The sequence below is a fragment of the Polyodon spathula genome, chromosome 18, assembly GCF_017654505.1.
Source record: "Polyodon spathula isolate WHYD16114869_AA chromosome 18, ASM1765450v1, whole genome shotgun sequence".
Lineage (NCBI taxonomy): Eukaryota > Metazoa > Chordata > Actinopteri > Acipenseriformes > Polyodontidae > Polyodon > Polyodon spathula.
Window position 1 is genome coordinate 26,017,596 of NC_054551.1, and position 25,919 is coordinate 26,043,514.

At 35.7% G+C, this 25,919-nt stretch overlaps 1 protein-coding gene across 2 annotated transcripts in view; it reads left to right on the forward strand.

Moving 5' to 3' along the window:
* Positions 1–25,919, forward strand: part of LOC121330800 (dihydropyrimidine dehydrogenase [NADP(+)]-like) — a 170,987-nt gene that overhangs the window by 31,477 nt on the left and 113,591 nt on the right. For both annotated transcript variants that reach the window (XM_041277595.1, XM_041277594.1), the window contains exons 3-6: positions 611–693; positions 21,337–21,424; positions 22,969–23,130; positions 25,005–25,201. In XM_041277595.1, the coding sequence (XP_041133529.1) occupies positions 611–693; positions 21,337–21,424; positions 22,969–23,130; positions 25,005–25,201 (530 nt within the window). The remainder of the gene's footprint in view (positions 1–610; positions 694–21,336; positions 21,425–22,968; positions 23,131–25,004; positions 25,202–25,919) is intronic.

Sequence of the window (25,919 nt, forward strand, 5' to 3'; positions counted from 1 at the left end):
CAGTGACACCGGCCCTCCAGGACCAGGATAGTAGACCCCTGCTCTACATTGTTAAAATTCAGTTTTTTTTATTTTTCTGGTTTTAATATGTCGTGCCCCCCCCAATCCCTTGGTAAATGACAATTTGAATTATTTTTAATTTTACATTTGCATCTGATTTTGAATAATCCTTACAACTTTCTTAAATTAATAAACTGAGAATACAGTAATCTGTTCTCAGTTTACTTCATGCATGCAGTTTTGAGATGTTATTGCAAATGGGCTATTTGTATAAAGATTGGATTAGAAGGCTTCTATAATAAGAGGTTTCAAACACTGTTGGATGTTGTTTATCTCTTAAGATGCATACCGGACCCTTCTCTCAATATCTGAGACATTGATAGGAGGATTGCCATGACAACAGCATGATGAACATAAAAGTGACTTTTGTTTTCATAAGTTCATAATGTCAATTGTGATTAATCATATGCAAAGAAAGCACAATGAGTAATTTGCATGATGATAAGATCTGTTAGCTATGTCGCTGCTCTTTGTACAAGTATAGCTGAATAATTTTCCTGATCACTGAAATGCTTCAGAGACAAACGTCTGTACCTTTTGTTTACGGCAGAGCTGCGAGAAGCTGGAGAACAATTTTGATGACATCAAACACACGACCCTGAGCGAGCGTGGAGCACTTCGAGAAGCAATGAGGTAAGACAGGGTCACCATGGCAACAGACACAGATGTGGTAAAGAAAAAAGTCATTCTTCATTATTGGGGGAACAAATGAGTTTATTGCCACCATTCGGCTCTCCTTCAGCGGTATTAATTTGCCAGTGGAGAGTCTTCCCTTTGGGCTTTACTTTGGTTCTGAAGCATTGGCAATGTTAAGCTGCACAGTAAAACATTTAAATGCTTAATTTGTTGCTTAAAATGCTTGTGTGGATCCCTGGAAGGTATTAGAATACTTAGATATAGCCTGTGATTGGAACAGGCTTTCCTTATTTGTAGTTATTGTGTTTATTCATTTATAACGATGTCAAACCTCTACTTTTACTGTTTAGTGTTAAAAGGCAATGGAACTATTGTTTGGACATAAACTACATACACATTCTCTTGCTGAAATGACAATTTTATTTTTTAATTTTATTTATTTATACAGAAGATTCACCCATTGAGACACCAGGCCTCACTTACAATAAGGGTCCTGCTATTCCCAAATACAATCTCTATAGCCAGAAAAGATAAGATTGTCAAATTCCATCTTAATACTGTAAGTGTTCCACATTTTTGGGAGCTGAGAGGTGAAAGATAGTTCTCCCAGATGTGTGCGCACCTTTGGGACTGACAAACCTAACAGAATCCTGAGAGCGTAAACTATAGCCAATGTTAATGCTCTCCACCAGAACATTCAGATAAGGAGGTGCCAAACCTTTAACCTTAAAAGCAAAACAGTACCAATGAAGAAGCCTTTGATTTGTTAATGAGAGCCAGCTTAGTTGTATATACATATAAAAAGTGTGTGTCAAAGAGGGACAATCTAGAACAAATCTGCCCCTCACCTTACTGCAGATTCAGATATATCACGGTTCTGGAGTTGGCTCCCCATTTTTACTGTAACTGAGCATGCCTTAGCTGCAATATACGTAGTCACTTAGAATTACTGTTTGTTTTATTTAGTACTGCGCATCACAAACAAAAATATACAAAACAATTAAAAACAAAGCACTAATGTCGTACTGTTATCATATACACACATATTGCACAATAACACAAAGTGTTTTTTATTTTAGCCAACAAGGTGTTCACGTGTGGCAGCAATGCACTAACAAGTCACAAGGCAGTGGCATCAGCTCCATAGCAACAGGCCTATGTTGGGAATGGATTCTTTCAATGCAGCGTGTTTGTGCATTTGAGAAAGGAGAAGAAGACTGTGTGTGTGTGTGTGTGTGTGTGTGTATATATGTATATATATATATATATATATATATATATATATATATATATATATATATATATATATATATATATATATATATATATATATAATATATTTCTCAGTAATACCATGGATAAGTAATTAATACAGAAAAGCAATACCATTATATAAAATGTGTATGTGCCTGTTTATTTATTTATTTATTTATTTATTTATTACTAGTTGCAACACATTTCTAGATGCAATCAATGCCATCACTGTCTGGTTAGTACTGAGAACTCACCGCGTTCCTTGGAGTGATATCTCGACATGGGATCAGTTTTGAAACGCACCCCAAGCCCCAGGTACAAATTCCCACCCTGACACTGAGACACAGAAGTGGTCTATTGCTGAAGGTCTCTGACTTCTGATACGTCAGGTTGCACCATAAGCTGACTGTGCAAAGCTGCTGAACGGTTGTTTCACTCATGCGAAGACAGGCAGAAATACTTTCTCACCAGACTACATCCATATAGTCAACACTCAATGTAAAGACGGGGTACCTGAGTGTCTCCCCTGGTAAATGTCTAAATATTTTTGCACGATACAGTATATAAAGGCTTGCTACTTTTCAATTTTTAATTGGGTAAATGTGAGTTCGACTGAAATAAATTTGGGTACGATAAACGTTGCTATTTTTTTTTCTTACCAAAAGTATAATTTACAAGTCCTTTCAGGTTTGTGTAGTTTTAAAACTTGCTGTCTGTCCCGTCTCCATTCCGCTGTGAATGGCTAGGGGTCGCTGTCAGTCATTTCATCCTGTTTTGACAGATCTCATTGACTGAAGCAGGACTGAAATGCTCTTATTGGTTTAAATAACTGTCAATCATCAAACCCGCACCTACTGTTGACTTTCCTTTGCCAGCTACAGCAGCTGTCATTCAAAGCGCCTACTTTGAAATTAGCGGTTTAAGGTGTAGGTAGCTTTTGTTATAGGTATATACGGTGACAGTTACTAGTTTGATTTAAAAATGGGGCCCAAGAGGAAAACACTTTAATGAGCATTATGCACAATAGCCTGAACGACGGCTAAAGTCTCCGCGTCAGGACGAAGCGGGCCCATCTACCTTGCCTTCAATGACTCCAGCTGTGCTGAAGCAGGAGAGGTGTGGAGCTCAGACTAGATAATAAGTGGAAGTTAGTTTTGTTCAGCTATCTAATGTTTGGTCTGTGCATATTATTTTTACTTGTAAATCTATGCTATAAAAGTCTATGTAATCCATTTTTATATTGCTGTTTTCACACGATGGCCGATAGCCAGCATAATTGTCCTAGGTTGTAAACCAGCACTAGGACTAAATTACTTCCGTGTCAGTTTGCGCAGTCATTCTTCCAGTCCACGGTGAGCACAACAGAATTCTGTGTCGAACCCAACGGTTGTGTCAGCAGAGAGCAGGAGAGATTTTATTTGTGTTTTAAATATGTTTCTGAAATCGGAGGGTAGTAATGAGATGTATCTGTTGTGTCGAGTTTAAACACTGCATACTCGCTAGTCAGCTTTATAAGGCGATATTTAGTTTAATAAGTAAATTCCGCAGCTGCGTATATCTTTTACTGAGTGAGACTTGCGTGGTGATTTCTCAGGTGGCTTTTGAATAGTGTTACTGCTACTGCTGGCCTCTGAGTTTTCTTTATTCTGTTCTCTAACTAAATAAATACCACAGTATATTTGCCAATTTTTCTGTAATTCTTAGTGACAGATGAAAAAAAAAACAGATTGAGTGATTTAAAAGCTGTTTCAGGTGTATGTTGACATTTTTATCTCCAGAAGCACTGTTTAGATAATTGTTACTATTAAGCTGTAGTAATAATAGATCAGGTAAGTAAGTTGGTCTATGATGTCATAGCCGTGCGGTAAGACAATTATTACCGCATGGTCACAGTGCTTATACCCTACCACTATTGCTTACTTCATCAGTGGGGAAATCATTAAGTAAGAAAAAAGTTTCAAAGTACAGTAAATGCATTTGTATTTCAGCTACTGTGTACAACTAGTAATATTTCTACAGACACTACCAACAATATCCATTCACAAGCTGTAATATTAAATAATTACAAAAATAAGCAATATATAACTTTAAAAGCCTGCAATATTTACCCTAACTTTTCTTTTACAGCGTTTTGCATTGGTAATTTGAATCATAATTAATTGCTTTCCATCATGCATGAGTGTCCAAATAATGTTGCTGTCTACTCTGTTTTTATTTTCATTGCCTACATCCAACATTATAATGTAAAATCCATACCCTCTCACACAAAAACAAAAATACACACCCTTGTCTTTACATTTCATCTGTTAAATGGTTTTTTCAGTGAATAATTAACTTAAAGCGGTTTCTTAACCGCCTGTTTTCATATTTTATGAGATGTTTTCTAGCAATAATCATAGAGTAAAAATACTCCAACCATGTTCTATGCTGAGCGATATCTGCTGTTGCACAGTAATTGTCATCTGTAGACAGCAAAGACTTGAAAAGTGAGGGCGTGTAGAGGCACCTGGAAAGCAAGGTGATCAAATTCAATAGAAATCAATAGACTGAGTCAAATTTGCTTTTAACACATCACTCAGGTTTAAAATCTATAGATTTTTTGTCCTAAGCTGTTTTCAAGATAGCTGTGTGGTAAGTTATAGGATAAAATTAAGCAGAAATGAATGGACTGTGTTCAAACAAGTCTTATCTTGCGGTTTACTTCAGGCTGAAAGATGTATGATGTGTAAAGCCTAGGTTTTGATCTTTAAAAGCCATGTATAAATTAGTCTGAAATGATGTGAGTGAGGATGATTCACGAGGACAATTAACACTGTTTGAGAAGTGTTTAAATCTTTTTATGTTTTATTTTAATTCAAGTTTGGCCTTTCAGGGGGAATGCATCAGCATGCCATTTTTGTGTTGGATTTGGTCTGTTGAGCTCAATTTGTACATATATGGGGGATTTTCACAGACCCCGTTGAACGCTAATCTGGGACTGTTTTACCTAAGGTAACATTAGTTACTGTAGTTCATGGTTAGTGCTAATCCATTTCTGTTTAAAGTAAGGTTACCTTGCCCCTAGACCAGTCAAGTTTTTCCCTGGAGGCTTTTCTTCGATTGAGGAACCTCGGCCTGCTCGATCACTGGATGAGTCTGTGTATATGTATTGTATTAAGTACATATTGCAATAGATTCAGCGCTCATCTGTTGTAACACGACCTGCTACAATGCGGAATAGGTTATAACACGGTAGGTGTTGTGGCTCCCATTTGCTCCATAATGCCGTTACAGCAGCCCTTTTATACTTGTTGTAAGGGAAAACACAAATAGCATGGTCTTGTAAATATGGCTCCCCACTATAGCGTTATAACGTGTGAGCACTATATATACGTACATACATACATATATACAGTGCCTATAGAAGCTCTACACCCCCTTTCAAAATGTTCACCTTCTGTTGTCTTATAGTCTGGAATTAAAATGCATTAAAATATTTTTTTTTCCATTTATCTACACTTCCTACTCCACAACTTTCAAGAGAGAAAAATCTTTGTAGAAAATTAAAAAAAAAAAAAAAAAAAAAAAAAAAAAAACTGAAATAGCTTGGTTGGATAAGTGTCCGCCTCCATTGTAATAGCAATCCTAAATTATCTCAGGTGCAACCAATCACCTTCAAAATCAAACATCAAGTTAAGTGGCCTCCACCTGTGTTACATTATAGTGATTCACATGATTTCAGGATAAATTCAGCAGTTCCTGTAGGTTCCCTCTGCTGGGTAGTGCATTTCAAAGCAAAGACTCAAACATGAGTTGTTGAAAGGCACAGATCAGGGGATGGGTATAAAAAAATATCAAAGGTTTTGAATATCCCTTGGAGCGTGGTCAAGACCATTATTAAGAAGTGGAAGGTGTATGGCACCACCAAGACCCTGCCTAGATCAGTCCGTCCCTCCAAACTGGATGACCGAGCAAGAAGGAGACTGATCAGAGAGGCTACCAAGAGGCCAATGGCAAATTTGCAAGAACTACAGGCTTTTATGGCCAAGACTGGTCAAAGTGTGCATATGACAACAATATCCCAAGCACTCCACAAATCTTGCCTGTATGGTAGGGTGGCAAGAAGGAAGCCATTACTCAAGAAAGCCCACCTTGAAACCCGTTTTGAAGTATGCAAAAAAACACTCCAGTAGATTCTGTAGCCATGTGACAAAGTTTTGTGGTCTGATGAAACTAAAATGGAACTTTTGGCCTAAAGTGTTATGTTTGGTGCAAATCCAACACAGCACATCACCCAAAGAACACCATCCCTACTGTGAAACATGGTGGTGGCAGCATCATGTAATGGGGATATTTCTCATCGGCAGGGACTGTGGCATTTGTCAAGATAGAAGGGAAAATGAATGGAGCAAAGTACAGAGAAGTCCTTGAGGAAACCCTGCTGCCCTCTGCAAGAAAGCTGAAATTGGGATGGAAGTTCACCTTTCAGCATGACAATGACCCAAAGCACACAGCCAAAGCTACACTGGAGTGGCTAAGGAACAAAAAGGTAAATGTCCTTGAGTGGCCCAGTCAGAGCCCCGACCTAAATCCAATCAAAAATTTGTGGCATGACTTGAAGATTGCTGTCCATCAACGCTCCCCAAGGAACTTGACAAAGCTTGTACAGTTTTGTAGAGAAGAATGGTCAAATATTGCCTATCCCAACAGACTCATAGCTGTAATTGCTGACAAAGGTGCTTCAACCACTTATTAACTCATTGGGGTGGAGACTTAACCAATTATAATCTTTCAGTTTTGTAATTTAAACTTTTTTCTCAATAAAAACTTTTTTTCCCCTTAACTGTGTGGAGTATGGTCTGTAGATAAGTGGAAAAAAAATCCTCATTTAAATGCATGAAACTCTGAGGCACTGACACAACAAAATGTGAAAAAAGTTCAAGGGGGTGTAGACTTTCTATAGGCACTGTACGTACATACATACGTAAGGCAATACGGTTAATAATGACCTTTCCATAGCTAAAAGAAAGTAAAATAAATGAAATGACATATTGTAAATTAGCCACTTTTTAATTAGCTATTGTGAATACTGTAGTTAACAAGCTCAGGTGTACAGTATTTAAACTCTGCGTGGAATGGCTCACATTTCTGCATTATGTAATGAGTGTCTTACAGTATTTACATCCTTTTTGCTGCTCTGCTGTTTTAGAATTGGGAGTTTTCTATTCTTCCAAAGTTGCCCAAGACACAACCTGTGAATTGGATGGAAGACTACAGTGTGACATTAATTGTAATATAATGTTGGGGACTAGAAACCAAAATAAGACTAAACTACATGTTATAACCTGTGCCAAAATAGTGTTCTTAGTATAGAAGTATGGAGGTGTTTTGCTTGTTATTCAATATCAAGTGAAAACCCATTTGCATTATAATGCCATTTGTCGTTCACAAACGTCTGGAAAATGAATGGTATGGAAATAAATCTTTAATCAATTATTAACAGGAATGCTGACCGGAGCAAAGTGGGGCAAGCTGCAGTGCAGTCAGATAGCGCCGGCCTCAAAGGAAAGGTCATCAGTCTGGTCCTGTTAGAAGCTGCGGTACACTAATGAATGCCGATGCATGTCCTACTTGCTACAAACAGGTGTTGCGTATTCACACTTCCTGATCTCCACCTATTGAGAAGACCACTTAAAGGATAGAAAAAAGCCAACAGCATTGGCCAAGAGTGATTGATGGCTGCCATGCTCAGATGAAAGCTTACGAATCACAATTGCATCTACAAGCAGTTGTCTTTTTCAGTTGTAAACTGCTACTGCTACCACTGCTCCGAGTATTTCTTCAAGATGAATGATAGAAATACAGCCGTTTTAAAGGACCCTGTGCCACGTTGAATATCAATATGCCTTTCTATTGAATTTAAAACCAAAGACCTTGACAAGTCTTTGGATGACCTTTTCTTTTCTCAGCTGCAGAAAATTCCTTATCTCTGTTTGCTGTGGTGTCTCTTAATGCTTGAGCATGAAAGGTACATTTTAGCTTTCTTAATTCTGAAGACTTGAAAGGGAGCATACTGAAACAGAAGCTTCTCCAAAAGAAGCATTGAAGTAGAAAGAAGGTATTCTTTTGTGTAATTGGGTTGATAACGCAGTAGTTTGACTGCTAACTGGATATGACCAGGCATTAAAAATGCATGCAAGTATAGTAATGTATTACAACATTTTATGAAATTAAATTTTTACTGAACATATTAGGTCAAACTATGTATATAGTATTTCCTGTAAAAAGCTCACAAATATGCATATACACCTCGCAAATACAGTACCCCCCATTTATTTCCCATTTCTTGCCACTCACAAGAAAAACGATAAGACTTCCACAGCATAGCCGTTAAAGCCATATTAGGGTTACTCTTTCATGCTTGAGCCTAGTCAGGCTCATGCTTGAGCCTAAATGTACCTAAGGGTGTGCTATCGGCATGTGTTAACGGATTCATAGTACACTATATAAGTAGTCTGAATAGTGTAAACTGCTAGCAGTGGGAGACTGGTACTGCATAGAATGTTTAGATGTATTTCGATTAGATGTTTGGGGTAGTTGGAAAATGGTAGAGAATTTTTTTTTTTTTCTCTTGGAACACTTTAAAAGTATGTTTTAAGGGTCTCCCAGGAGGCGCATCCAGTAAAGGCACTCGTGGAGTGCAGGATGCGCCCTCTAGCCTGGAGATGGAGATTGCAAGTTCGAATCCAGACTATGTCATTGCTGATATGTCATTGGTGACCGGGGGTTCCCAGGGGACGGTGCACAATTGGCCGAGCGCTGCCTGGGTAAGGAGGGCTTAGGTCGGCAGGGCAGTCCACGGTTCACCGCGCACCAGCGACCCTTGTAGCTGATAGTGTACCTGCCGGTCTGCAGTGGAGCCATTCAGATCTGTGTTGTCTTACGGCACTGTAGGTCTGATGGCTTCACTGTGGATCTGCAGTGTGAAAAATGAAAACCCAATTCAGGGATATTTCCATTTATTAATAAAAATACTATTAACTAAATTGCTCAAAACTATAGATTGTGCACGTCACTTGATAATAGCTGCCAAGCGTTTTTTCATTCAACTGTTTCGTTTAGTTTTCTTGACAGTTTTTGTAGATTCGGATTTTCGGCCGAATCCAAAAAACTTGGATTTGGTGCATCCCTAGTAAAAATCATTGGAAAAGACTAAACTAAAAAAAAAAAAAAAAAAAGTTTTTAATTTTGTCATTACGGCACTTATTTTTTTTAATAATGTTTAAACTCTGACCAACTTTTCCTAAGTTTATAATTGGCCCCAACAATACTATTTCTGACTCCTATGTCCTATGCATTTCAGCTTATCTGACTAACGGTTATTGGCTGTAAATTAAGTTTAATATGCAAAGATTATGTAAAAAAATGTTTTACATACCAATAAATATCTCTCATAAATGTTTAATGCTTAATGCACTAGCTTTGATGCTTTAATGCTTTAGTAGTCAGTTATATGTCAGTGGTTCAACACTGTTTATTGTATGTTAAATAAAGGATTAGCATTTTGGATTTCTTAATAGGCCCCAGTGACATGTTTATAAACCAGGGAATCTTGCATAAGGTAAGCATTTACCATATAATTGGGGTGGGGGGAGATGAGAACTGGAGTTTATTTTAAATGCAGTAAGGGTTTTATATTTATTTATTTATTTTTAGCAAAATGCTGTCAAATGTTTTGATAACATTACAGTTTGCCTTTTAATAACTTCTCAAATAACAGACCATATCCTGTGATAATTTCTGCATACTGTAATTCACATTTGTGTCAGGTGGTGGTAAAGCATTTAATTCTGTAAAACAAAAATCATACATTTCACAGCTTGTCTGTGACACCTTTAAATCAGATGCAAACGTGTTATATAGTAGTATTGAATTATCTGTCGAAAGGTTCTCAGAAATGTGAGTATGGTAGACAGCCAACTAAATAAGGAAATATTTATCTTCCAAAAATTATCAGAAGAAAAAATTCAAACAAGTGAATGGGACTGTTGCACATTTTACTGCCTGCAGACCCTAACTGAAAACTTGGTATCCCTGGCATGCATGTACTGCCAATGTAGAATAAACTGTTCATTTTACAAAATTAGTAAGGAACAACTTGGATTACGAGGAAGTGTAAAAAGGGCGATGTCTGCTTAATATCTACTGTAGGAACAGCTGTGTGTATGAATCCACTGTAGCTGCTTCCCGTATATTTTATAAAGATGACAAGGATTTTTGTTTTGGAAACATGGTGCAACTAAATTCTCTGTCTTTTTTGTGAACAATTTTTTTAAATTATTTTTTCTTTTCTTTTCCCCACCTCTTAGGAAGAGGGAAATGTGGGAGACAATACAGATCAAAAAATATCATGACAATACAGGAATACAACATAATCTCAAGAAAAAACAAGAATTATTAACTAAAATATCAAAGAATATAGCTTAATTGAATAAAAAAAAGTCTGTGCATGTCTTGATTATTATTTAATGTATTGTAATTAATATTATAACTTTTGAATTCCTAATCTCCTTGGCATTGTTTGCAAATTGTTATCCAACACAATCACTTTCAGTCATTGTGCAAATTTACAAAAGAATAATGCAACTACATAGACAACCTTTCTCAATTATTAAATGCAACTTCATTCTTTGGAGGTATAACATTGTTAAAAAAATTAATGGCCAGAAAGAAAGGTGTGCAGGTTTTCTCATTATCATTGCAATCGAAAGGTTGATTTAAGGGGTTACTGGTGAGGTGCTGTGGCTAAACACAATCCCTCTGGTGGCTACATTGGTGAAACACTGTTGTAAACAGCAGAAAAATCAGCTTTATTACTGTTGTATTTAGTGATTTTCATAATAAAACGCAAATGGGAGTATTGCTGAATTAAATGGCATCTAGTGTTTGTGGTTTTAAACTGGAGACTTTAAAGCACAGATTTAGTTTTCACTTGAAACTGATTTTAAGCAGAAATTATAACACTATGTAACACAATTTAGTAAAAGATGACTACAAAAGATTTAGAAGTGTTTTCAAGATTTACAATTATACTGTATTTACAGTATAATTGTAAATCTCGAAAAACTACTCACTTCTAAATCTTTTGTAGTCATCTTTGTATTACTTAAATATAAACACATGTTAATTTGGATTCATATGTTGTTTTTTTCTGACTTTATGTGAACGAAAAGACACACATTTGCCCATTTTCCCATTGGAAATAGTGATATTTTGAAATATCGCTGTCCTGGTCACAAAAGCAAAGTTTTGTGGGGAATAATAGCCATGTTCTGTACTTTTGAGGCATAAGCAATTAGGAAATAACACTTACTACCCAGGAACAAAACAATTTTTTTTTTTTTTCTTACACAGTGTAATCTAGGCACCTTTTACTTTTCCGTGCCTGTGAATACTTCTTTGAATTTGAGAAAGTGTGAGAGACAGTAAACAAATGTGTTACCTTTTACTGCCTGTTATACTTTTGATTTATTGTTGCTTGCGTGGCACATAAAGCCTCTTTTGACTTTGTTTATGGAGAAAGTCTTGATTTTGCCATAGCTAAAGCGGAATTCTTAAATCATTACTAAAAATCCACTCTTTGTTCCAGTGAATTAAACTGAAAAAATATATCCAATTCCAAGGACAAATGTTCCATTGCTCAGTTAGCAGATCAATATATATATTACATGGATCAATTATGTTAGCCACAATTGCCTTTAACTTACACATTTGTATCAAGCAATCTCTATTAAGTGGATCTGTTTTTTATTTGTGTCTTATTGATACAGTACTGAATTTCATGTAGATAATTTTATCCTAACTATGTTTATCATATACTGTATGAAGTAACATTAAGCTTTTGAGCATGATTAATGTTGTAGGTGTTGAAATACTGATGCTGTCTTACTGTATATTTCAAGACGTGTCTCTATTTTCACTTTACCAAGATTATCAACAAATCAACATTGTAAACCAAATTAGTACCCACCATTTTATCAAGGGTAACACCAATAAAACGTACTGTAGCTAGCACACTGGAGTTTCTGAGTGTATATATCTGTAGTGTAGCAAAAAGCATTAAAGTGTAGCAAAACCCTTTTATGCTTAATACATATTAGATTACAATTCCTGGGTCCAGTTCTGACATCAATTGTTGCTCTCAGCTGTCCTCTACAGTTTTTAACAGTTGTCTTTGTTTTTTCGTTTGTGTTGAATATGCATTTGGTTTAGTGATTTATCAGTATTGGTGAACAGCAAGGACACTTGTATAAACCCCCCCCCCCCCCCCCCCCCCATGATAAAGGTGGTTATTTCTTTTCTTTTTCAATTCTTTCTTAAATTTGTACCCTAGAAACCTAGATATTTTATGTAAATAATTATTTTTTAATAATGTGTTTAATTTTGCATGTTTTTCAATAGTATTTAGCATTTCTGTGCTGCTGTAAATGTTATATAATAACAAAATACATTGTATTTACTTGAAATGGCAGAGATGGTTTGTTTCTTTGTGAGTGGCAGACACTCATTTTGCTTGATTTATTTTCAGATTGATTCATATGGAAATGACCTGTCCCTGGAGTATACTTCGAATGCAGGAAAATCTCCTGTTGAATCTAATGATACTCCTAGGGGATGTGGGTTGTCCTTGGTTACTTGTAGTTATGCAGGAAGGAATATTGGGTCAGAGTCACAGGCTATTCTATGGGTTCTCTGACTTCAGGAACTTAAATTTTTTTGCAGCTTGAAATCAATAATACAGTACTCCTAGTTAATGATTAAAGATATAGTGAAGAAATCATGTTCTGAGCTGGGATATATAAGTTGTAAGTACGTTATAAGGATACATCTGCAGTAGGACACACATCTTTTAAACCAATCACAGTAGCTATACATTGGGGTGGAGACTATCCAATAACAGACTCATGACATATTGTTGACACATTCCGCCTGTAATGTTATAAAATCATAAAAACATAATAGTGCTTTTAGAACCCCCTCCTGAAAATAATAAAAAAAAACAAAAAACTTGAGATTACACAATATATTTGGTGCCATGATGTGAAATCCCCCGTTTGGCATCGATACAGATTAATGCTTTATTCATTTTGTGTAGAAACTTAGTGTTTGAAGCTGACTTTGAAGATGTCAGTGTCGTAAAAAGTGGTGGGTGATGTGCTTGAGTAGCAGACCAGATACTTAGTGAATGTGTTGAAAAGACCTCTGAAAGCCTGTCATTCAAACACCAGGGGATTGTGAGTGGAACTGGGTACTGCACAGAATATAAGTTCTCTTGCAGATGCTAGTTTTTTTCGCAGGCAAGTTGTTGGTTTTTTTTTTTTTTTTTTTTTTTTTTCCCAATTTTGTAATGTCCAATTATTATTCAACCTGGCTCACCGCTGCAACCCCCAAACTAACTCTGGAGAGATGAGCACTCACACTCGCGTCCTCCGGCCTGCAGGAGCCCGGCCAGCCACAGGGGTCGCTGGTGTGCGGTGAGTCAAGAACTCCCCAGCCGCTCTAACCCCCACCCCGTCCAGGCAGTACTTATAGGCAAAGCTTGTTTAACCTTTAAAAAAATAAAATGCCTTTCTTTGTTTAATTATGCAATAATTTTAAACAGTATAAAAATCACATTACAGAAAATGCATGGAAACTGGAAAACAAAACTGTAGTTTTGTGCTGTATATCTGTTAACATACAATGATATATTGTGCAAATGGTAAATGTTTATCAGGAATAACTTTTCCTTGGTCAGTATCCCTGAGAACTGTTGTAAATCCAGCAGTTTTACTTTAGGCAATGTTTATCAGCTTCTGCAATTTAACATTTTGGTTAGCATGTCATGATTTTTAAGTAACTGAAAAAAAGACTGCATGTTGATGACCTGCATGATGATGACCTAAAATATGCATTTTATTGAAACGTTTCATACTTGATATTTCTTTGTCATTAGAGTTATGAGTTTTAAAATTATTTTAGGGTTGTTTTTTTAATAAAGAATTTCAACAGCTCACATTTCTTATAAAGGATCAGAAAGGAACATACATCTCAATATTGGTGATAAATGGTACGCAGGAATGCAGCAGGACTAGCCTTATCACTCCCAGTTCTATTAGATAAAGATGTACTTTAAATTATGCCTTTACTCTGTATTAGACTTGGCATTGCAAATGATATGAACACTAAAACATAAAGGGATTATATAGCTTTAAGGATAGGCATTAACCAGTAAGCTTATCTATAAACAATGATCTGAACACTAAAATAAAACGTCATTCTTTTTTTATTTTAATATGTATGTATGTATGTATGTATGCATGCATGTATTTATTTATTTATTTACCTTTTAAGTCAGTGGTTCCCAACCCTGGTCCTGGGGAGTCACTGTGTCTGCTGGCTTTCCAATTGTGCTCTCAATTACTTAACTAGACCCTTAATTTCAGTTGCAGAGTTCAAGTTACTTATAAAATGTTACAGCTAACTTGAAATCTGCAACTATTAAAGAGCTGACAACAATTAAAAAGGTCTAATTAAGCAAATGATCAGCTCAATTAAGGGTCTAGTTAAGTAATTAAGAGCTGAGTTGGAATGAAAACCAACAGACACATACCCCTTCTCCACTGGCACATCCGACCCGTGAAGACTCAGAGGGTACGTGTGGTTCGCCGCTCGCTATTTGTCTCACGGTCCTGGAGGTCTCTTCCACTCCAGATGCAATGGTAAAATGGAATAGTTATCTACTTTAGGGTGTGGATAGAGGTTTAATTGGTTCAATTAGAAAATTTAGAGCAGGTTTGGAACAAAGACCATAACTGGAAAGCCCAACTTTGTGTACCCCTATCTTGCTGTTTATTGTTTACATATGTTTAAACAAGGGCATAAAGTCCTGCAAAACATTTAGTATTTATTTGGAAGTTATTTTTGAAGGCTAAAATAGAAACTGAAACCTTCTGAAAAACTAACTTTACTCAGTGTTTTAGATAATTAGTAACCTTTGGTGGTCCTAATAAAAGGTATTGAGGATATACATCACAATAGTAGGGCACTGTCTATTGAACAATGCAATAGTATAGTAAAGGCAAAACTTGAATCTTAATTGTAAATACAAAGGGCTGTATTTATATTGAATTAGACATCTTTATTGCTAGCAAAATTGGTGTAGCAGTAATAATAGAAACAATTAATTATTAGATTAGCTATCTCCATACAGTGAATTCTAAATACTTTTATTGTGTGCCGTTCCCGGGGGTTTGATTAACATTGATTCATTTGGGAAAAAAAGGTGTTGAATAGAATTTGCAGCAAATAGCAAAGTTATTTTGTAAGCAGTGCTCTGCACGTCAGCATGAATTGCTGTGACCTAGAGCAGTTCTTGAACAAATAAGATTGCTTTTGTGTCTGCATTTTTTCTGTTGATATTTGCTAAGCCCTTGCGCTGCTGGTCTGAGATAAATGGAGGCCTAAAATGAGGCTGTATCATCTATTCTCTCTATAATGTTACCTTGAGAAAAAAAGCATTCTGAAGACAATGAAATTTTTACCATTAGAAAGGCTAAAATTGGTTCTGTTGACTAGGGCATCTACAGTATTTGCAGTTGGAAGATTTGTAAAGAGATTATTTGTTCTTTTTTATTATTTACCTTTTGGCATCCCGAATTCAGAACAGTGATTATGTTTAGACATTAAAACAATTACTAGATTGTCCTTCATAGGCACGTTGAAGAGTGTAACAAAATGTTGTGTTATTGTATTTGCATAGAGATCTCTCTATTTATCTATAGTCCGCAAAGCGAGGCGCAGAATACTAAAATGATGTTTTCCTTTTCTTTAGCACTATAACCCAAACCAAGTAAGTTAGGGAGTGCTTTGTCACACAGGTAGACTGTCAAGGATTATGTGAAACTTTTGACCTCCAGGTCAGGGTCACAGTACCAAGCTGAATCAGTTGTTTTCAACATTCTCACCATAGGAACAGAATTAAATAGTTAGATATGAATTTGGTTCCTATTGCGTTTTGAAGTATGTCCGTGAATCGCAAGTAGCTCACGATAGCAGTGTTCGCGCTAGGCCGCGCCATTGTGCCAGTGCCCCCCTGAAATAAAAAATGTCCGCTGCATTTCTCTTAACACGCCCGTGTGCCCCCCATCCCAGACCAGACGCAATACCAATACGCAGTAAATTAATGCATTTTGTACTAACATGACATGTCTGACGACAGGCTAATCTTTGTATACTTGTTTGTTTACACTTGTGTTTTCATAATTAAACTCCCGTGCCATTATTCTCCAGTCCAGTAGAATGCGCACACACCCTCCCTGGTTACAGTCAGTTTCACAGTAAAGCCTGGACGACGATATCAGGCTTGTTGGCCCGGCGCAAATATAACCTTGTATCCCTGTTACACCTGATCATTCCTTTTGGAAGAATAAGTAATCATCTTCGGCAGTGACTTTTGATATTATATTTGTGCTTAAAAAGACTTTGAAATTCATCTATTTGCGAGACAAAATATCTGATTTTTGGAGATATGGAGTGACCTAGCAAGTGAATGGGAGAAATGTGTACTTCTGCGTACTACAATACAGTTTATAGACAAAGTGCATTGATTAAAAAATTTTTTTTTTAAAAAAGTAGCATATGGTAAAATTGTAAACTATGTGAAATTTGTGTTTTCTATAATAAAAAAAGCTAAAGGCCATTTCGCCAATAGGCCTATAATGACATGACAAAAAAAATAACATTATATATATATATATATATATATATATATATATATATATATATATATATATATATATATATACACACACACACACACACACAGTGTATGTAATTTTATACAGCCCTGTATATATGCCTACAATACATCTTGCATTGAGAAAACACCACTGGAATCGGATTAAAGGAAATTATTGTGTAATACAGTTCACGTGCAGTCACAGTTTTGGTATAAGTAACGTTTTCAAAACCAAATTATATGCAGCATTAAAATATGTCAAAATATAGAAAATCCACAAAACCAACGAAATACATATTGTATATTTTACTTTTTATTTTTAGTGTTCTGTGTAACACGGGCCATTGTTTAACCTGGAAAAAAATTAAATACAGTACCTGAAGCAGATTTACGCGTTTATCCTATCAACAACATCTTGCAAAAATAAAGCAAAAATTGTGTTGAAAACAGTCCAGAATATTTACTTGGGGGTGAAGAAAGAAAAATGTCCAAAAAAAAAATGCCATTTTTGATATGGAAATTGTGAAAATAAAGGGGCAGCTGAAAGGTAAGAATTTACCAATCAGGACTGTGGCATTTAAATACTACTACTATTAAACTGTATCTGTTGGTAATGTGGTTTCTTCTAATGCAGCGGTTTTCAAACTGGGATACGCATACCCCTGGGGGAATTCAAGAAAAATGGTGGACAACGCATCTTATTTAGTACCACTTGCCAATCTATTGCAACCTTTTGTCATGTAATCAATGTTCAATCACTAACACCAGACTGATGTGCTATGACGGAGTGTTCAGTGCCCACATGACTAATTTACATATTAAAATATGTCAGTTTTAAATAAGCCCTGTTGTTTAAATGTCATATAAACAGTTGGGTGGTTACTGCAGTCTGTCTTTGGGATAAAATTTTCCATATTTATAAAAAATATGAAAAAAAAATACATAAAATAAAAAATTCTTAAAGTCTTAAACCCATTTTATTTCCTCTGTGCATTCAAGCCTGCAAATCGATTTTTTTTTTTTCAATGACCCGATTAAAATTTATTGTAACTTAAGTACTATTGGTTCATTTCAAAATACAGAATGTATGGCCATGCGGTCTAATTTGACAAGCTGTTATGTCTGGTGTGAGAGTAAGAGTTTTTAGCTTTTCAATCCAATGAATAAATGTGGAGTGTTGGATCAATACTAATACAGTGATAGCAAAGGGCGATCAAGACGGAATACTGTCAGAGACTAAAAACGCCAAAAATGTCTTGCGACTGAAGCTCTCTTAAATTTCCCTGCCATCATCAGCAATTTGTGTGGTAACAAGCATGGACATCCATCACACTGATACTAGGTAAGCATTTATTATTATTTTTTAAATTGCATCAATACTGTACATTTTAGTCACCAAGAATTAAAAAATGCCAATATGTTTTCGGAATGACGCCAGCTGTAGAGATGGGTGGATAACGAACTTTTCTTTGCCGCCTTTTCTGTAATTTTATTGTCAACAAAATACATGATTGCCATTTGCTTTCAAGGAATAGTCCTGTGTCATTTCTGAGGCTAGAACAGAGGCTTTTTTGATTTTAATGAATTAGTAATTACAATAAAATAATGTTGATGTTTCCAACAACTAGAAACCTGTTTTGAGGGACTATTTTTATGCAGAAGTAAAATAATAGTATTATAACAGAATATATGTGTGTGTGTGTATATGTGTGTGCATTCTGTTATAGTACTGTAACTGTTAATTGTATCCATGACACACTCCAAGGCTTGTGTGTTTTTTGTTGTATTATGTTTTTGTACAAACTTTCTTTTTTTTCTGCTTTCATTTTATTACGACTATCAGATGGGGGTATGCGGTTGACTACATTTTTGGGAAAGGGACAGCTTAAAAAGATTGAAAACCCCTGTTCTAATGTTATTTGGTACAATGACTATCCTCTACTCAGTGATACAACAGCATCACTGTGACACATTTCCCAATATTTTCCCCAAAAGCGAGTATTGTAGAGAGATTTTGGTTGTATCTACAGCTTTACAGTTTTAATTTTTGTTCTTCAGAAACAAAAGTTCAATAAACTCTGTTGGCATATTTAAGACAAACAAAAATAAGAAATGGTGGCTGGTTCTGAATCAAACATAATAAGCCCCTCACTGAAGAAAATGTCCCCCTAAAATTGAGAGGGGGGCCACATTGACCCTCAGTCTGTAGGTCCTGGAGCAAACACTGCAATAGCCTCTGTCTTCATCTTTCTCAAAGCACAATTGACCATGAACCAAAACCATGATAATGATTCATATTGGACAGGAGTTCATTTATATCTGGTAGATGTTTCTGAATAAGGTTAATTGAATTTGTGAGAAATTATTGCAATTACTTGTGCAACCACCAGAGGCCCCCATAATATAATAGCCCACTTTACAAAAATGAACCAAAACTGGAAATTTGCAAGAAAAAGCAACAGCCATCATGAAGAGCTTTTGTGGTAATTCATTTCAATATGTAACTTCTGTGTACACCCTTTTCAACAGTTGGAATCTGTTTTGCAAATTTTTATACAAAAGTAATTATATAAATATTTGTTTTACATTGATTTGTTTCTATGTTCTATTTGATATGAATAATAATTCTAGCAGGGTTGTGACATTTTTTAGAACCACAGTCGTCGTCTTCTGAAAGAATGATTTGGAAATATAAAAAATATATGACAATGTGCTTACAAAATATATAAAATAAAATGAATTGAGTCATCAGCTGCATAGATTTAATCATTCAACAGAATGAGGCAACAAACGTTAAGTTAGGGGGGGGTCCCAAGTGCCATATCCATTTAAAGTCCAACAGCTTGGGCAGCGCTGGTTTGTGTACAGGCTGTACAAAAAGGCCGCACTTTGCTGGGGACTCCAAAGGGGGCGTCACATTTGCTCTGACGCTCCTTGGTAAAGGGATGCACAATGGTGTACCCCCCCTACTGGCCAGACACTGAGCACATTCAGAGTGGATAAAAGCAGGGCTGATCTTTGTTTTCCGGGATCAGTAGCCCGCCCATCTCTGCTGTCAATTGCTTGGCGTAAAAGCGATTCTGTCTTTAGACTTGTGAGATCAGAGGATGCTCGCACACCCTCAGAACGTCTGTGCTGTGTGGGGATCCGCTGCGCTGAGGAAAAAAAAAGACATAATTGGACTTTCAAATTGAGGAGAAAATAATAATTGGTCACTCTAAATAAAAATAATAAAAAAAAGTTACTGTTTTTAGTATCACTTTCGTGCTCCTAAAGTGGTACCCACCAATTTTGTTGGCCTATGACCCATTGGCTCCACAGGCAAAAAGTTGGCCTGGAGCCTCACTCTACATAACCCTTTTCGTTGGATTGGAAATCATTCTTTAGCCACCAGCAGGCTGCTCAAACTTCAGGTTGCAAATCAAATGCATACTTTACACTTTTTTGGAATAACTGGTTGCCTGTGTCTGTCTTAAGTACTTGGATTTTTCTCATAGTATTAATCACCCAACCAACTGAGGTAATAACATGGGCTTATATTTTCTAAACATTGTATTTTTGACATATGCTTTGTTCTTTCTAATGTAGCACTTCTCTTATTTGGTAAGTGCACTCTGTAATATATATTATAGCATGGTCAAAATATAATTTATTGTCAAATAAAAAAACATAGGTCAACACTAATGTCACTTGATGATCAACCACCCAGGTTTTAATAAAACATCTTGGTGGTGTGCATTCCTGCACAGCGCTTGATATTTTAGTAGGACTACCTGGCTACAGCAGTAGTGTAATTACCCAGCTGTCAGGGTGATAAGTGGGATTAATGGCAGCCTGGTGCACTTTAGTCTGCAGAGTGCTTAGAGAATTGCAAGATGGGATTATTATAGGAGCCTGTCTGTAGCGAGGCTACTTGCAGCACTAAAAAGATTGCTACAATTTACTATTGCATCACCCTGCCTCATTAGCATCTGACATTTCAACAGCTGTTTATTTGTGAACCAGTTCAATAATAAAGGTGAATTAATTTGTGAAGGCTTATAACAAGCTCGCCTCTTGTCTGCTTGTCATAAGACGTACAAGGGAGCAACAAAATATTACACATCCGTTTTGGGTTTATATGAATATTTAATTAGGTTGGGCTGTATTATCATAGTTATTATTTAGAATGGGGATGTCATTGTGTGCCAATATGGTAGCTTCTAGATATTATCTAGTCATCATCATTCATAATGTTTTTACTCTTCTCCGATGCAGAGACATTAGAGACTGCTTCTGGGTAAAAAAAAAAAAAGTCAACTGGCACCTGCAGTTCCAACTGGAGTTTTGCAGGTCAGACTAAGGGTAAAGGATTTTAGTATCTTCAACAGATAATTTTGTTTTTTACAACATGACTTTCCCACCTTTATATCTAGTTATATTCTTCCTTAATTAATTAATACAGCATTTGTAGAATTGTATGCGATCCAATAAAGTAATCTGCTTTTGCAACATTCCCAGAATATTGGACAAAAAGAGCGCCATAGGGATTGTGAAGGTGGTGTATACTGCCACAAATCCTACAGAAAGTACACTAAGCTCAAAGTGTGGGTGTGTAAATATGTGCTCACAAATCATTTTCCTTTTAGGTGCCTAAAGTGTGCAGATGCTCCGTGTCAGAAAAGCTGTCCGACTAATTTGGACATTAAGGCATTCATCACAAGCATTGCAAATAAGGTAACATCCATTATATTACCGACATTGATTCATACTGGGTACCAGGTATTCTCTTTCCATTACTTGGTTACTAGAAGGGTTTATGTTTCTGGTCTGCTGTACATGCCAAGTACTGGTAGGTAAATGTGTTCCTGTATAAGGTGTCATGCAATTATAAGTTGGAATGGTGTCCCTTATACAGTTTACCACCACTCTCTTGTTTTATTATCCTAGATAAAACACTATAGTAAACTATATAGAATGTTATCAGATACTGTACTTCATGTGTGATACGAAAGCACTCATTGGGTGGGATCCTGACAATAGAAAGCTGTTGTTTCACTGACCTGCTTTGGAGTACAGCATTTTTCATGTTCATAATACATTGCAAAATAGTGTCTATCTTGCATCAACTTATGCTGGTAAATTAGGGTTTGAATCTGTTTAAGGAGATTAAATGATTTATAATTGAATACAAAGGTTGTTTGACAGTTAGTCTCAGTGTTTCAAAATTACACTCCAAACTATAAAAAAAAAAGTAAAAAAAGAAAAGAGTTTTCAGTAAACCCTTTAAACAGTTTACAGATGATGAAGGCCTTTTCTGAAAGACATTTTTTAAGTTTTTAATTTTTAGGAACTTTACTGATAGTTTTAGGATAATACACTGCAGAGATATTATGGTTTAGAGAACCCCTTTACCCAACCGAGTCTGATCTGACCAGCACACTGTGCACCCATACAGATTTATTACTACAATACACAGCAAATGCAACTAAATAAATGAAGATGATTTTATATTATTCCCTGGAGAATTTGTTTAGCTTTTATTTTATTAGAAAGACCATTCATTTACTCGAACAGTCTTAGCCACAAGCAAGTTTGCAGAAATGTTAATAAAAAATAAATTTAAAAAAAAAAAACTTAAATATACTACTTAAATATATTTTATTATTTAACAAGAACCACCTGCTGCAGAAATCGTTGCTGCCGTGTTGTCGAAATGCTACGTTAGTAGAATTTTGCATCATCATCTTAATTCGCTGATATTAAGGAGTACAATTTGATATCTTTATATATTATTATATATATATATATATATATATATATATATATATATATATATATATATATATATATATATATATATACACAGTAACTATCTTACATGTGGCTTGTTGGCTGGATGACAGTCTTTTTTCTTATGTGATTTACATATTGAATTCTGCTAGTCTAGTTTTGCTGTATAATTAATGTGGAGGAGCAATGATCTGCAGGATGAACTGTATAATGTCTGTTTGAGACAGCTGGAACACAGTACATATTGTCTTTCTGATTTGTTTGTACTTTTACAAGATCATTTTTAAACTTGTTTTATTCTGTTTTACATAGTTAGCTGTTTTTGCTGCACAATGAGATTGATTTATTGAGAACCACTTTATTTGTTTATTATAAAATGCTTAATGGAAGATCTTACTATATGCATCATATGAAGCTTATGGATTATCTATAGATTGGACCCCAGACACATTTTAGATGTTCACGTTCCTTGATTTGCTTTATTGTAGAACTACTATGGAGCTGCCAGAATCATTCTGTCTGACAACCCCCTTGGACTGACTTGCGGAATGGTGTGTCCAACCTCAGACCTCTGTGTGGGTGGCTGCAATTTATATGCGTCGGAGGAGGGACCAATTAACATTGGTGGACTGCAGCAATTTGCTACAGAGGTATGTACATGATTAGCAACACCTGCTACACAGTTACATAAAGACATTGCTTGTATAAGATATACAAGATACAAAAGATAAAAAACTTATTTCTCTGCAAACTGTTTTTGTTTTGCATCTTATTGAACTCATTCAAATCGAGACTCATTTTAACTGATACAGTGTTTAAAGTGATGGGGTTGAAAACTAATACTATTTATTGTGATCATTTGCAACTTATGGTCAGTACTGACCACTTTCAGAGTTTGGGTTTGAGAAACATAAGCTTGACATGTATAGATCTCAAGACATTCCTGTGTGCTAAGTGTTTAATATTCAATTCCCCTGTTAGGGTTTTATCTGTTTACTTCAAACGGTTGTGATATTAAAATCTACCTCCAATTAGTACATTAAAATAACAAAGTCAAACAGACTTTGAATAACAAAAATACTGCACATGGTTAGGGGTGTTGGTTTCTGTATTCTAAGCACCATCATATTTGAGATCCACAATCATTTCTCTCATTATAAATTGTTCTTATGGCATGATTTCCTTTCAGTAAAAAAAAAAAAAAAACAACCAAAAAACATAAACTAAAAAATCTGTTTTCATTGCTGAGAGGGAGTGATAGGCACTATTTTAAACAAGATGTGTGATAACTATACAAAATGATTTAATAACAGTACTGCATTAAAGTCTTTCACAGTTGTAATTTGTATCTCACATGACAATTGTGTTATCAGTAATGACAGGTTTGTACTGAGCTACTTGTTTTTGAACTGTACATGCTGTATTTGTTTGATCATCTACTGCTTAGTTTCTTTTTGTAATGAGAGTCTGAATAATGATTTTCCCTATCATGGCACTGTTTTTTTTTTTGTACTAATCAGGTCTTGTCTCTACTTCGTTGTGATTTCCTCCCTTACAAAATGTTAATTAAATCCAAATATCAGAGACCTCTGCCTTTTGACCTTCTCTCTATTTTTGGTTACAGTGGAATACATTAGGAGTGAAAAAGAGACTTTAGGTTCTTTGCTTTCTTTTTTCAGGAAACAACACGATCTCAAACTGCTTCTTCCAAGACCTGTAGGAAAACCTTTTTTTATGTTTTATTTCACAATTTAAACTTATTTTCCTCCCAAGGGGGGCATGCGTGCAGGAGGCACAATGACAAGACACTGGTCTCCATGTTGACAACCATTGCCTTCCTGACTTATTATATGTTTTGGGTTTGGCCTTTGTATATTCACAGAGCTTCTTAACCCATGAAATCCGTGAATAGCCTTATTAAAGCTACCTGTAATGTAAGGTTGTCATGCATAAAAAATAATTAAATTCTTACTATATCTGTTTACAATGCAATACTAATTTGTCTATTTCAATTTTTGACTTAAAATGTGATTCTGTATTATATAATTGAAATATACATTATAATTGTTTTGTTCCAGTATGTGCATTTGTATGTACGTTATACTTTTGTCAGTCATTTTTGCCACAGTAATTGCTTTTGTTCCTGTATAATGTATAGTTTTTATGGTCCATGCTATATAATTTACGAGCCTCTACAATGGATTCTCTGTTTCAAATTGCACAGAATAAGACCCCTTAACGAGGGTTATTTACTTTAAACAGTAGGTCACCTCTCACTGTGCATAACAACTATAATCTTGAGATTGGTCTGCAATGCAGCGTCAAAGACTACATGTTTAAAGGCTTTACATGCCAGTTGAGCTCCAAAGCTGGAAAGTCTAATTTTCCTAACAGAAAGCTAGTTGTTCAAGCAAAATGTATTTGCATCAGAATAATCAACCAAAGCCTCCAAGTCAATTAGGTACAGTCTAGTAGTTGTTACGGTACAACAGATTTGATTCAATTTCTTTGTTCACTTTTCTAGGTGTTCAGTGCAATGCAGATTCCTCAGATGAGGAATCCCCAACTTCCTCCTCCAGAGGAAATGCCTGAAAGCTTTCACTCAAAGATTGCCCTGATTGGCTGCGGTCCTGCCAGTGTCAGCTGTGCTTCCTTTTTGGCGCGTCTGGGCTATGACAACATCACTATATTTGAGAAGCAGAAATTTGTGGGAGGGCTGAGGTAGGTCACTTGGCTGACATACCTTAAATATAAGGGAATAATTTAGTGTATTTTACATGCCCATACAGTATGCTATTCTTTAATTCTGAATGGTTTGAAATGACTTCTGTTTAAACGTGTGTGTATTTTACAGCATGTGTGTGTATTTTAGCATTTCTATAATTTGTAATACAATATTTTGAGCAAGTACATTATGGTCAATGTCATGTAATGTGTACAGGTAAAATGTATTCATTGGATGGTATAATTTATTGCAAAATCTATTCCATGAGTTATAGTTCTTTGTGACCTATGTGTTCCGTGTGCAAGATGTCATGTCAAGTATTGCACAAGGTGATGAGATGAACATTATTAGTGATCACACCCTTCAGTTTATTAAGTGTATGGCTATCTTTATGCTTGCCAATATTTGACATGTCCAGCGACCATTACAGGTCCCCATATAGTCTAACTTGTGCTACTGAAGGGCAGTTTGCAAGTCCTTTTTGCAGATCAATAAGTATGAATAGTTCCAGAAGGTCAAAATATCCCTAGAATAGTGTTGCATTAATCAAAATGTGACAGGACCAACATGTTTAACATGTAGTGGAGGAAGGGCAGTGGAAGTTGGCAGTTTTGTGTACAGCACTGCCAGGAATATCAAGTCATTTTTGGTGGTAAAGCAATATTGTTTATAGGGCTTTCTTTATGATTATAATGGACTGTTTAATAAAATTTC